General features: G+C 35.2%; 1 protein-coding gene and 1 long non-coding RNA gene across 5 annotated transcripts in view; one reads left to right on the forward strand and one right to left on the reverse strand.

Annotated features, from left to right (window-relative positions):
- Positions 1 to 8,641, forward strand: part of LOC150099017 (homeobox protein Hox-A1-like) — a 50,117-nt gene extending 41,476 nt beyond the window's left edge. Inside the window, exon 2 of one of the 2 annotated variants that reach the window (XR_016549507.1) lies at positions 7,645 to 7,782. Coding sequence is in view for 1 of the 2 variants with exons in the window: in XM_090405187.1 (XP_090261313.1) it covers positions 7,645 to 8,000 (356 nt within the window). In the remaining variant the exon portion in view is untranslated. Of the gene's footprint in view, positions 1 to 7,644 lie in introns of both variants that reach the window. The other variant, XM_090405187.1, reaches the window with a different exon arrangement.
- The window catches only part of LOC150099016 (uncharacterized), a 255,067-nt gene that overhangs the window by 148,246 nt on the left and 93,016 nt on the right, over positions 1 to 13,805 (reverse strand). The gene's annotated exons all lie outside the window — the stretch shown is intronic.

Below are 13,805 nucleotides of genomic sequence, written 5' to 3' on the forward strand. Positions count from 1 at the left end.
GGATAACAGATGACCAGGGTTAGGCCGTTGCCGAAGGTTCGGATTTCCAACAGGAGGGAGTGGCCACAGTCAACCACGATGGGGATTGAATGCGACCGCTTAAAAGGTTTCATCAAACAAACAAAACTGTTATGATAGTAAGCGGAAAGTTATTTGGGGCGGGGGGGGGGTGCCGTGATTTCATTATAAAAACATTAAAATTGTATCTATATATGCATTTTGATTATCTACATATACATTGTAACATATACGAAATAATTATGAAAATTAGTAGGTTTTTTTTTTTTTTTTTTTTGTAATCTGTAAGCAGACAGCATTAAGCACTTCTTCCTTCCGTCATATATTATTATTCAGCTGAAATATATTGCAGCTGCAAGACAACTATTATTACGTCATACATTGCTAATATCACTGACGTAATAATATTCAACATTGTTACACTGTCAGTAGCTTAATACTGTTGTTAGCAGACAACATTTATAGCCACAGGTTGGTTAAACCTCTCAGTACAGAAGAGGCAAGAGGACGTTGGGGTGCATCAAAGAGGTCGTCGGACACCTCAAAAGCTAGATCTCCATGAGCATTGTAGCGGGAGAAGATCTTTGCAGAATGAAGGAAATGTAGTGGAACGAATCTACTGGGGTCAGCAAATGATTGATCACCTTTGTGTTAGTTCTGGAGAGCAGTGCAGTTCTCAGACGAATGTCCTTTTCATCATTGTAGTTGCAACAGGGTGCACGAAATCGCGGCAAGCGACCCTGCTCGGAATATATAAATATCGTAGCAGTAGTGCGTTGAACTGACCTGAGATTTTCTGGAGGAACAATCCAGTAGTCAAGGTTACTGGAAAATGTGAATAATTGTTTGACCACTGGACACACATTCGTGGCGCAGTAATCTTCGGTTGTCAAAAATTGTTATATATATGATAATTGGAAGGAAGTAGCCAATAGCATAGAAATAATGGAAAAGATGGTTTGTCTTTTATTTCATATTTTTGAAACTTAAAATAAAAACCTACTTGAGCATAAACACAATACTATAAGTAAGAAGAAAACAAAAAATAAAATAAAACAGAAATTGAAGATAATTTCTAATTGGCCCTCAGTTGAAGATCGTCAGAGAGGTTTGTGAATGTCTAGGCGAGAGATGAACTTTATTAGGGGTGTGAGACCACCAACCACCTTGCTTATTTGAAGTGGCTGGGATTTGAATCATGGAATGGATGAGATTCATATGAGTAAATCGATATAAAAAATGGAAAAGGCACATTCAACTTTAAAAGAAAAATTGAGTATATACTAAGAAAATCGTGTACTTTTGTCATTTAAGTCACCATTTAATATCTAAGCTTGTTTAGATTCACACAATAATCTGGTAACAAACAACACCAAACTCGCGCCTAGTCAACAATAGCACAATGGTTTTTAACAACCACGCCACTGAGGAGCCGGCTATTTACTTCAGTAGCAAAGTCCATTACTTTTTTGTGTACGATAACACTTCACCACAGACATCTGTGAAAAAGCACAGATTTGTCACAGAAGCCCCAACATAAGCGATTGAGCGCACTTTCTGATAAGTACATGTTAGCGAAATGCTTTTCCAATATTCTTCCATGCCAGTTAAATTGCTCCATATTTATCCCATTGTGTCGGTTACGTCATAAATCAAAGCACGAACCAACAGCTAACATAAAGTGTGAATGGAGGTGCTCAAACATCATTCACAATTAATATTAGTCATCTGTGAATTGCTGGCCTTGTTAATTTATCTGTCGGTTACTTGTTTTGAAAAGGAGTATGTGATTTATTTTCTTTGCAATGCTGGGGAATATCTTTGAGACGGGAATGGGAAGAGAAATGTATTTCGATGAAGAGAATCCAATAAACTCCGAATAACTGTACGTTTCTGGACATTCATTGATGAGAAGTGTTCTTGCAGTTCGTGTGATTGGTTCTTTCTACAAAATCGGATAAAATATTGTTATAATACCATGTTTTTAATACTATAAGCGTTCCTTAAACACAACTTGAAGGAGCGGTGGGGATTTCAATATTTAAAAGACTTCCCGTCAATTATACTAATTTTTTTTAGTTCAAACCCATCTCTAGACGTTCTTACTCTTAGCTAAAAATTTTGTCACAGATTTAATATTCTAAAATACGTAACTAATTGTATTCAAAGTTATTGAGTTATTCAAAGTCCAACTTGGCGAACTCAAGAATGAAAATGGGGAAGGGTGATTTGTTGAACTTGTTTTTATAAATCTTACAAAGCTGTATTATTTTTATAGGGAAAGAAATGAAATAAAGAAACCAATTAATAATGTGAATTGAACGAAATTAATCTGGTTTAATTGTGATCCATTAAACGGTCTTCAATCGCGGAATTCTTCCTTTTATCATTCTGACTTCGTATGTCTCAACCATTCTTAAATGCATTGCTTAGAGAAGCTGAGAATTTCAATAGCTTTCAAGAAACCATCTTTCGTGTGTCTCGATAGCGGTGAATAATGGACCATGATGGACAAATCAATTGAACGATGTCATTATTCTTCCTTCAATTATCTGTACTGCCAGAGGCGTCAGCATGGGTAAAACAGAGTTCATTCCAAACTTGCCTTTGTTTTGCTAATTTTAAAACCACCGCGCTACAACATTTCATCGTCGCAAACTGACGTCTACTACATTGTCGGCAACCGCGTACGACACTCATTACTACGGAATCGGTCAATACATCTGTCGTCGGAGAACGGCAGCGGAAGAAAACGAGGCTAAAAGATTTATTGCAGTTTAGAAGTAAAAGGTTTCGACTCCTCGCTTAATGTGCTTATTTGGAGAAAGCAACAGAGAGACAGTCGGTTGGGGGGGGGTGAGTGTAAAGGGGGCAGACGAGAATTGATGTCGTGAGTAGGTGTAAGTGAAAGGAGACAAAAAAAAAAAGAAAAAAAAAAGAGACTTAGGTTAATCTAAGTGCAGACACTTGTGAATGTCTGGGAGGAGGAGGAAGAGGAGAGGCGATGTGGGATAATTAGGGTATATTAACACCCACGGGTGGAGGAGCAACGAATTTTACAACGATACAACGGATGTTAAAAACGCTTTGATAAACGGGTGGGCTTTATAAGTTTCCTCGTAGTTATTTTGGGATTGATTATTTAGTTATAATTGGAAATATAAAAGTAAGATGTCAAGGAAGAGCCAGAACGTAAGGCTCAACAACCGAGTCTGTCTACGCGATAACGTTGGTCGACTTGATACTGCATGAATAACTGAACGTGGTCGATCCTAGGGATGAGCAAGTAGAGCATTGACCTACGCGCCAGACCGAAAGGGTGTCGATTTAAAAACGCTCCTGAGTTATATTTTATCTTAGGTAAAAAAAAAAAAAAAATTCCCGTCGTTGGCGCTGAAGTTGTGAATTATTTTAAGATTTGAGGCGTTTAGGATGTTGTTGTTTTTTAAGAATAGTTTCCTAGTGGTTGAAATTATTGGTGCAACTACAGAAAAATTAATCTGTACTTTTACACAGATGGGTTGCTTTTTGAGCAGCAGGGTCTCGAGTGTTAGTTGGCTTAAGAATTCTGCGCCATTTATTGTTACGAATCTCTCATTGTTTCATTACCTTGTTCGAAGATGAATCCTGAGGGTGGGGATACGATTGTCAGATTGCAGAATGGATAAGACGTTTTCAAATTACAGATTTGTTGATGTAGATAAATGAGTTTGCTTTTAAGTTAATAATATTCAACAGCCAAGTAAATTTGGCCTACCAACGATTGGATTTAATTACAAAGAAACCCACTTGTTTACTATTATGAAATGTTACCGAACTGTGGTTAACAACAGCTGTCTTGCTTCTAACATCATTTACTTGTTTGCAGAATTTTAATGGAATTTTCAATGGGCAATTCTGCCATTAGGGAACTGGACCTCAGTTTAAAAAAGTTTTGAAGAAAAAAATTCTTCGTTTACGGAATTTGAATCCACGCCAATCCGAGTAAGATATCACACCATGGAATCGTTCCATTTTAACACCGATATATTTTATGGTATTCTGGGTTCCAGTCTCTTATCCGAGATAAGACCACTAACAAGCTTCGAAATATCCACAGGCCGATGACACGCTCTTACACTATTAATAGGAAAGGCGCTTTCCATGTGTAGGTGTAATGTCAGGCCAACTTGTGAACATAAGACAATTAAATTCTCGATAAAGTATGTGAGGGATATTGAATATGAGAAAAACTTGAAATATAATCGTTTGTTTAGCCAATGGAATGAGTAACATTGAGAACTTTTTGGAGTTTCCAGTCATGGCATTTATGAAGCGTTGTTGTTGTTGTCTTGTCCTTTGAAGAGTCTTAGATGTTTCCATGTGATCCATGAACTGCTTCGGCTATGTCGATGATTTTGTTTGTATAGAGCTGTTGTTCAGGATTAGGATCTATTTCTTGCAAAGCTGCTGTAATTGTGAACAGGCAAAGATGTGAGTGGGTATCAATTCAGTATTGGGGCAGATGTTGCAGTTTCTGTATGTTCTCGTATCATCTGTATTGATCTTCATTCCTCTAGAATGTCCTGTTCGTAGTCTTGCTATCGTGATGAAGGTCTTTCTGTCAGCATTGGTTTTGGGAATTTGATGTTGTATCACTGATTTCAGTGGAATTAGTTTAGCTTTTGCTAGTGCGTTAGCATCAACAAGAGTTATCATGTGAGTTTCTTGGTTGAGTTCTCTGGCCTCTTTTGCTAATTTATCAGCTGTTTCATTATAATCAATGCCTACATGAGCAGGAATCCATTGTAAAATGCAACTTTTTCCTAAACACTTTAGCTGATTTAAGAGTTCATGGGTGTCTTGTGTAAGTTTGGTATTGCCATTTTTGATTGCCTCCATAGCTGATCTTGAGTCACTGTAAATTATCATTCCCTTAGATTGTTGAGATGATGATAATTTTAAGTAGGCTTCGAGTGCTTTATTTATTGCGTAAAGTTTGCTGGTAAAATTGGAAGCAATTCTCCCAGATCCAATTTTTATTGAATCACTTTTCGGGAGTAGAAGGAGAACACCAGCGCCTCCATTAATCATATTGGTGTCTGGCGATCCATCGGTATAACAAATAACCTGTTTGGAGGATGAAAAAAGGTTGATAGTATTTAGGCCTTTTTCTTTGAGCATTTCTTTTGATTCTTTTTTTGTACAGAGTTTGGTAAGGTTCAGATTTATGGAGATATTTGGAGGTAAAGGACTAGAAAATAGAGGTTCTTTGTTTATGTGGCATTTAGCTGATCAAGACCATCATATTGAATTATAATTTATGAATTTTTGGTGGCAAATTTTCGTCTGTCCTCCAGCAGTCGAGTCCACATTCCTGTTGGGTTCTGATGTTGTTAGTGGATGAGACTTCACCAATAATAATCTTGGATGCTTTTGCTTGTATTTTGTGTAATTTTTCCTTTACCGATGAGGCCAAAGGTGACCAGATAGGTGCTGCATATTCCATTATTGGCCTTATTAGTGTAGCGTAAGTAGTTTTGAGGATTTTTGGCTTTGCGCCCCAATTTGTTCCACAAAGCCTTTTCAGTATATTTAATTTTTTTATAGCTCTGTTGGAAGTCTTAGAGATGCGTTGTGTAAAATGTAATTCCTGATCAAGCGTAATACCAAAGTATTTTGGATTTGTGACTTTTTCAATTAGCTTGTTGTTGATCATGACTTTGGGATTATAGGAATATCTGTTTTTCCTGTCTGTACTAAAGGTGCTTAGTTTTGTTTTGTAAGGGTTGATTTTGAGCTTAAGTTCATCTGACCATTTTTCTAATCCTCTCATGGATTTGTTTAGAATCTCCTCTGATTATTTTATTTTAGCATTAGTGTGCCAGATGGCTATATCATCTGCATAGCAAGTTACTTTGGTATCTTCTGTAAGATAGGGATGAATGTTATTGACATATAGAAGGAATAGTAAGGGACTGAGTACTGAGCCCTGGGGAACACCAGCCCAGGTTTTCCGCTCTCTTGATATTGCTGCATTGATTTTAACCTTGATCTTTCTTCCTCTAATGAAATCAGCAATCCAGATTAAAGCGTTTCCTCTAATTCCAATATCATGTATTGTTTGTATTAATTTTTTGATCCAAACACGATCGAAAGCAGCAGTCATATAAAGGAATATGGCAGTTGTCTTTTTTGTTGGTTTTTCCTGAAATGAGTCTATTATTGTTTGGCAGAATTGGAATAATTGACCTGTTGTCGAATGACGGACTCTATAGGCAGTTTAGTAGTAGTTAATTTTCTTATTTTTTGTCAGCCAGTGCATGAGCCTGGAGTGTATGATTCTTTTAGAGTATTTTTACAGAGATAATTTTACAGAGTATGCTAGTCAATACGATAGGTCTATAGCTTTGACAGTCTGCAGCATTTTTGTCAAGTTTCAGGATGGGTACAATAACTGATTTTTTTCCATTTTTTTGGAAGTTTGCCCGTTCGCCAAGAGGTATTGAGAATGTCCAGAAATTATTCTTTGATGTTTTTGCCAACGTGTTTGACCATATGACCAAAGATAAGATCATTACCAGGATATTTATTAGGTGCAGTTTTCTCGATTGATGAATTTAGTTCACTTAGTGTAAATTCTTCGGAGAAGATATCATTAGTTTGGTATGTTCTTGCTTGTTTAGTATTTTACCTGTGAGTTTATTGCGGGCTTTGTCCTCTCTGTTATAATAAAGTTTAGAGTTGTTTGAATAGGTTTTTGCCAGTGTGTTTTCAATTTATTGATCTGTAATAGCTTGTTTCCCAGCATTTATGATAGTTTGTTTTCTGTTGGTTCTCTTCTTTGATATTGTTGTCTAGGATTCTAATAATGCTCCAGCGTTGGCTGTCTTTTCTTGGATCCAGGTTACTGCAAAGCTCGAAAAGTTATTTGAATATATTGGACAAAACGTCATCATTTTTGGAATGCGAGAAGAAAATGAAAAAAAAAAAAAAAAAAAAAAGAAGAAGAAGAAGAAGAAGAAAAACAATCCAATAAGCCTACGTTTTTTCATGTATCCCAGTCCACCTAAGAAAGGTTGTAAACCAATTGCATATTACTATGTGTAGACAAAGGAGTAGATAATCCATCAGCCCTACTCTGCAGACCATCATGGAACTTTTTCGAGCAGCTTCTTCAAGCCACCAGGTAAGTACGGTGGTGGTGGGTAGTCTCACACCGGACAATGAAATCCATTCTACCAAACACATTTGTAAACGCCCATGCTTATCCTGGGATTTAAAGTCCCAGTATGTTGGCCGGGGAGCAAAGAGGTTATCCACTTGTCCAACCATTTAATCAATATCTCGGAAAGCCAAACACACACACACACACACACACACATATATATATATATATATATATATATATATATATATATATATATATATATATATATATATATATATATATATATATATATATATATATATATATATATGTGTGTGTGTGTGTGTGTGTGTGTGTATGTGAAATAAGTTTTGTGTGTGTGAAATAAGCACAAATTTTTTTAAATTAATTTTAAACAAAAAATGTGTTTATATATTTAAGTTGAAATGTTTTTTCTAAAATGTCTTCTGAATATGTTTCTTTTGTTTTTTTCGCAGGAAACAAGATCGACTACGGCTTTTCAAGCGGAGATGCCAACGCCGCATCCGGACCGGGATCAGGAAGGACCAACTTCACAACCAAACAGCTGACCGAACTCGAAAAAGAATTTCATTTTAACAAGTACCTTACCAGAGCGAGGAGGATCGAAATTGCTACGGCACTTCAGCTCAACGAAACACAGGTAAAGATTTGGTTTCAAAATAGGCGGATGAAGCAAAAAAAGAGAATGAAAGAAGGACTTATTCCGGCAGAGTCTTCGACCGACAACGGCACTACGACGCCAGCTCCTAGTTCTGCACCCGCTGCAACGACGGGGTCAAGTGCCCTCACGTCTTCAGACTCCAGCCAGTAATTTTTCTCGTGAGAGGACACTTTTTTTTTCTTTCTCTCTTTCTCTCCTGATCGCTGCCAAAATATGTTGCTAGGTAGCTTTCCTAAGCATGACAGTGAGAAAAAACGCAGCCGTGACGCGTTAAGACCATATCCAGAGCCCTGGTCACAAAAAAGTCATGCAACCGAATTATGTACAGTTTTATCAGTGTTGTTCATGTATATAATGCGTTTGTAATCTATGTATTGTGTTTTGAGATGGCAGACAACATAAGCATAATGAAAACATAAGTTGCCGTTACATACTTGGTTTTAATACGAATTACTGATTAAATACTCGAATTGTAAACTAATTTATTGGTTAAACAAAAGGACACCGGTCGCGCTTTACCCAATTGGTCTCAATAACAACTGAGAATACGTATATTGTTACGTATTACTTAAACAGGCATGCGCAGTTTTAACGCACTGAATATTTTTTTCTGATTTGTTTGTGAATATACTTAAAATCAGAGATGAACTATGCTTGTAGATAAATATTCATCTTAAACGATGTTCCTGTTTTCATTGTGGGGTAGTTTAAACATGAATGTTTGGGTATTTTACTGTTGTATTTCCAAAAAAATAAAATCAAACGAATAGCGAAATGCCTCGAGTTCCTAAATTTACAAATGCAGCCAGGCATTTTCGCTTTTCGTGTTAAGTATTACAGAAAATAAAGAAATACGTTTAAACACTCTATACTTAAATAAACAACTGATGATTTAGTTTTTAAATAATTTTATTTAGAAAACAAATTTGTATTTTAGCAGTATTCTACTTAGAAAGATATTTTCTCTACTTAAAAAAAAAATATATATATATATATATCACCTAAATAAATATATCATTACATTTTCTGTAACAGAAATTTAATACGATAAAATGCAGATGGAGTACTTCTGAGCGTTATCATCGAATAAAACCCTAAAGTATTCTTTTTGCAGCTATTATAACTACTTGTGTTTAAATATAAATCTTTACAGAATTGTATAGTCTTATCTTTCGTTGTTTTTAATGATAACTTAAAACATGTGATATCAAGCAATTTAGAAAATAGGTAATTACTTATTTTCCAGGATTTGGGGAAAAAAAGGGTGTATTAGTTTTTTAAAGAAAAATATGTTTTACCTTTAATTATCAATTTAAATGAAAATATTTGAAATAAAAATAAATATTACTGGAAACTTTTATTAATTTTTATGTATTTTAGTGCAAAATAATTGCAAGAAACTATCTCGTAGAACGCCTTTTAAAGTATCTCATCCTGCTTATAAGATAACAGCATTAAAATAATTGAAGTATAGCATTGTGAAAGTACAAACTTTCTTGTTTGCCATCTCAAATATTTGTTATCATTTAAATTATTCGAATCTGTGGAGAAATGACATTTTTCTACAAACTGCAGAGATGTACAGTATATTCTAAATGTTTTTATTCTGATTGCCTCTATATTGTGTTGTGTTCCGATCACTTGTTCTGAACTCGACCACACCACCCGAACTTTTATTCAGTGCATACAGAAAATGGAGTTATTATTTAAAGCCTGGTGGTATTTCTGTTCAAGATCCGAAGATGGAAAAATAAAAGAAAAGAAAAGACACCATTCTTCCCCCCCCCCAACCGTTCCTGCCTACCTTTCACATGTATTTTTCTATCATCACTTGTTGTAAGTGGATAAATACACTTTGTGCCATAAAATCTGTTGCCGAATTTTCAGAACAATAAACCTCACGATTATTTACTTCATTTGTGTCGGTTTTTTCAGTTATCTATTAGCACCAATTTATATTTGCGATTATCATCAAGAATAACTTAGTCCTTATAAGGACTGGCTTAAAGGGGGGAAGCAAGAATGCTTTTAATCTTCCCGTTATCTGTAGACGACAGTGTAGGGATAAGGTGTTATTGAGCTATTAAAGCTCTGATCATGGCAGGTGGGTTACAGCATTGCCATCCATTACCCTCCAAGGGTATTAATCACTGCATCTCACGGTCGATTCTCCTTCTCCATCAAGAATAACCTTATCCTTATAGTCCTTATAAGGACTGGCTTAAAGGGGCGAAGCAAGAATGCTTTTCATCTTCCCCGTTATCTGTAGAGGACAGTGTAGGGATAAGGTGTTATTGAGCTATTCAATCTCTGATCATGGCAGGAGGGTAACAGCAATAGCCGAGCCTCAGTTAGAACTTCACTGGCTACAGCATTGCCATCCATTACCCTCCAAGGGTATTGGATTGAATGAATCAATCACCGCATCTCACGGTCGATTGATTCATTCGAAACAAAATCCGGTGTCAATCAAGAATAACATCTATTCGACAAATCTTTTATATATTTTTATATTTTATTTAATAAGGTGTATGAAATATATTTGAAGAATTTAGAAAATTATTTTAATTCGAAAGTAAGTTTTATTAAAAAAGAAGTCTTTTTATTATTTAAAATTAATATTAGATAAATAGTTTATAACTATTTATTATATGACTAATAATAGATAAATAGCTCCAGCTAGCTTTCATTATCTGCCAAGTACCTACTCTTATTGTTACTACGAGTTGTGATGTTGATTGAGAGTCTGCCTATGAAGGAGTTTTTCGTTTTTGGTATCATTAAATGTATGTAACGAGGCAACAAAATCTCTTCTTTTATCCTTGCAGCTCCAGATAGCTTTCATTATCTGACAAGCAGCTACTCTTTTATTGTTACTGCATCGATTGTGGCGTACACAGTTCCTTGTAAGAAGACTGGCTTACCAAAATAACTTTGATCATCATTGTTGCAGATAGCATACAAGCATGGCAAAGTAAACTTCGGCGAATGAGGGTTGTTCGGATAAACAGAGTGTCTGTTTGATGATTAGGACGCGATGATAAAACTGTGTTCAATTCTCTAGAGAAATCAACAGCCTTAACTCAAATTTAAAAAAAAAAAAAAAAAAGTCGCCTTTCTAATCAAAAATAACGAATATATTGAGTTAGCCGTTTTTGAAGTTCAATCCTCTTCCCTTTAAACCTTCCCCCTACCTTCCCATAAACATGAACACCACCATTAGTAGCGGATCTTCATAATATGCACGTGCACCTCAACATCACAAGTTGTAAAAGGAAAACCAGCTTTAGGGTGCAGTTTGCTGATGACAGCAATGATGTGAAAAGATGGATCGCTTCAAGGAGTAAGATTAGAATCTCAAAGTGTGCATTTTTCTCTAAATACAGTGTTCAACAGCTCGATCTCTTCTTGACATGTTTTAAGTAAGAAATATTAAGAAAACTAAAGTTTTCAAGACATCAGCCTAGGTTGTAAATACAGAAGAAATGGAGTGACTTACTAACACGGCCTTGAACATCTTAAGCAATATTTTTTGTCTTATCGCCTACGCTACTTTCTTTGTTGGAGAAAAGTTTTTCCCGAGTAATCATTTGATCTGATAAGTGTTGAAACCGAGGTTTTTTTTATTTTCATTTTATTTTTATTTTTATTTTTTTAATGTTTTTTTGCATTTTCGAAAGCCTTTCCTTGGATGTCGTTTATAATTTTGGATATTTTCCAGAATCGTGTTGAAATAATCTGAGATATCATCTAAATGTAGATGGCTAACATTTATGAATATTGTTCTGTGGACCAGTGTAACTTTTTTTTTTTTTTCTCGCCAGCACTTTCCACGAATCACGTTCAGTGATTGGTGGAAAGATACAAGATAGTTAAAGTTTAGTATCTTTATTTCCGACTGTTCATTCGGCTTTACTCTTTGCATTTGTTCATCCATACCACAGCGTATGTATTGCTACACTTATTGGTATCGAAAAACCTAATTGGGTAGGGTAGGGGTACATAATTATTGTATGGGATATTTAATAGTATTTAATCTTATTCAAGAAAATCCTCAAACTGCATTGACATTTAAATAAATTAAAATTAGTAATTAACTAGACTATAAGGAATACTGTTACGTACATTATGTTCCCATATGTTAAAGGGTGTTGAGTGCAATGTATTTTTTATTTATTTATTTATTTCAACAAGTTGAAGATAGGATCTCTCGGTGTATACTGACGTTTATAGGACACATTTGATTATAACTCTGAACATGTTCCGCTGATACCAACCCATTTGCGAGGGATGAACAGTGGCTTAAATGTTTATGTCGCCACAGTTCCTTAACAAAAAAGTTCAAATAGGTTTTCATTACAAACACGTGTCATGCTTGGTGGGTGGGTGTAAACCCACTTTGGTTTATGTTGCAGAACGGAGGTGTGTCTTACCTGGTTAGTTTAAGGCGCGGACACCTGATCTAGGTTTTTTTTTTATTATTTATGCTGACCATCAAAGCAATTACCTTTATCTTGTACAGATAATTATATCCATGCAGGGACCGAGTAGGCAGGTACCGAATGACATGCTGAAATGAACTGAGTTACTTAGCCTGCTAGTCTTAGACCTTGAAGGAAGGTAGGGTTGATTTCCCTCTCCCCCCCTATCTCTCTCTCTCTCCCGTCCCTACCAACAGCCAATCTTTTCACCGACTTACACAAAATCTCTTTATAAAGAATGGTACACTTGCAACGGAACCGTGTAACAGAATGATAAGTAGCAATTAAAAAATAATAAAAATTCATTTAAAAACAAAGTCGGTGATTATCAAAAACAGAATAAAAAGCTTGTTGGTGCCTATTGTTTGATGTTATTTGATTCTCTAAATATTTTGTGACTAAATTGTATCAAATGCTTTCAGACGTTTAGGTCTAAATTAAAACAAAAATGATCTTTATTTTGATAACGGCTATTATTAAAATAATTACAACATAAAAATAATGAGCAAATGAGACTTTCCTTGTCTTAAAAAAAGTTTAAAAAAAAATATATATATATATATATATATATATATATATGGAAATGACGTCAAGTATGATACCATTACAAGAAATAGTGTGCATAGATACTTGTATTCCACTAAATCTAGGGAAAATATGGTATAACATGCAAAGTTTGTATAAAAATGTATGCTGGCAAATTATCATTATTGTTTACTGTTATCTATTACTTACTAGCTATACGTGTTTGTAAAGCTCATATCTATAAGTATAAGCGAAAAGTTTTTAACAAACTTTTTTCTTTTGGACAAATTCAGCAGTTAGTTTATTTGTTATACTTTTTACTTGTTACTTTTTTTTTATTTGTTAAATATGATCTTACATACTTTTATTAACTTCTTTCTACAACTCTTGCTCTTGTAATTCGCTCGAAAGTCACCAATGTTGTTGCTAAATTAAATTATCGTTATTTATTCGAAGATAACAGCTGACTGTATACGGATTTTACAGTTATAACACTTTTTTTTTTGGGGGGGGGGGAGATAGATTCGAGTCCTGGACTCTTCATCTGATTTAAGAAAATGTTGGATGGGGTATTATTGAGCTAAAAGCTCTAGTCATGGCTAAGTAACGGCAATAACTGAGCCTCAGTGAAAAAAAAAAAAAAATTCATTGGCTACAGTATTACCATCCGTTACCCTGGGTGAGTTCTTCTCGTTATCAACATACACATTTAAACTTCTTAAAAATACTTATTTAGTTATCCTTATAAGGACTGGCTTAAAGGGGTGAAGCAAGAATGCTTGTCATCTTCCCCGTTATCTGTAGAGGACAGTGTAGGGATAAGGTGTTATTGAGCTATTAAAGCTCTGATCATGGCAGGAGGATAACAGCAATAGCCGAGCCTCAGTTAGAACTTCATTGGCTACAGAATTGCCATCCATTACCCTCCAAGGGTCTGGCTGAGTGTATA

The sequence above is a fragment of the Typopeltis vanoorti genome, chromosome 15 (genome assembly GCF_054136105.1).
Source record: "Typopeltis vanoorti isolate ZY-2024b chromosome 15, IOZ_Tvanoo_1.0, whole genome shotgun sequence".
Classification (NCBI taxonomy): Eukaryota; Metazoa; Arthropoda; class Arachnida; order Uropygi; family Thelyphonidae; genus Typopeltis; species Typopeltis vanoorti.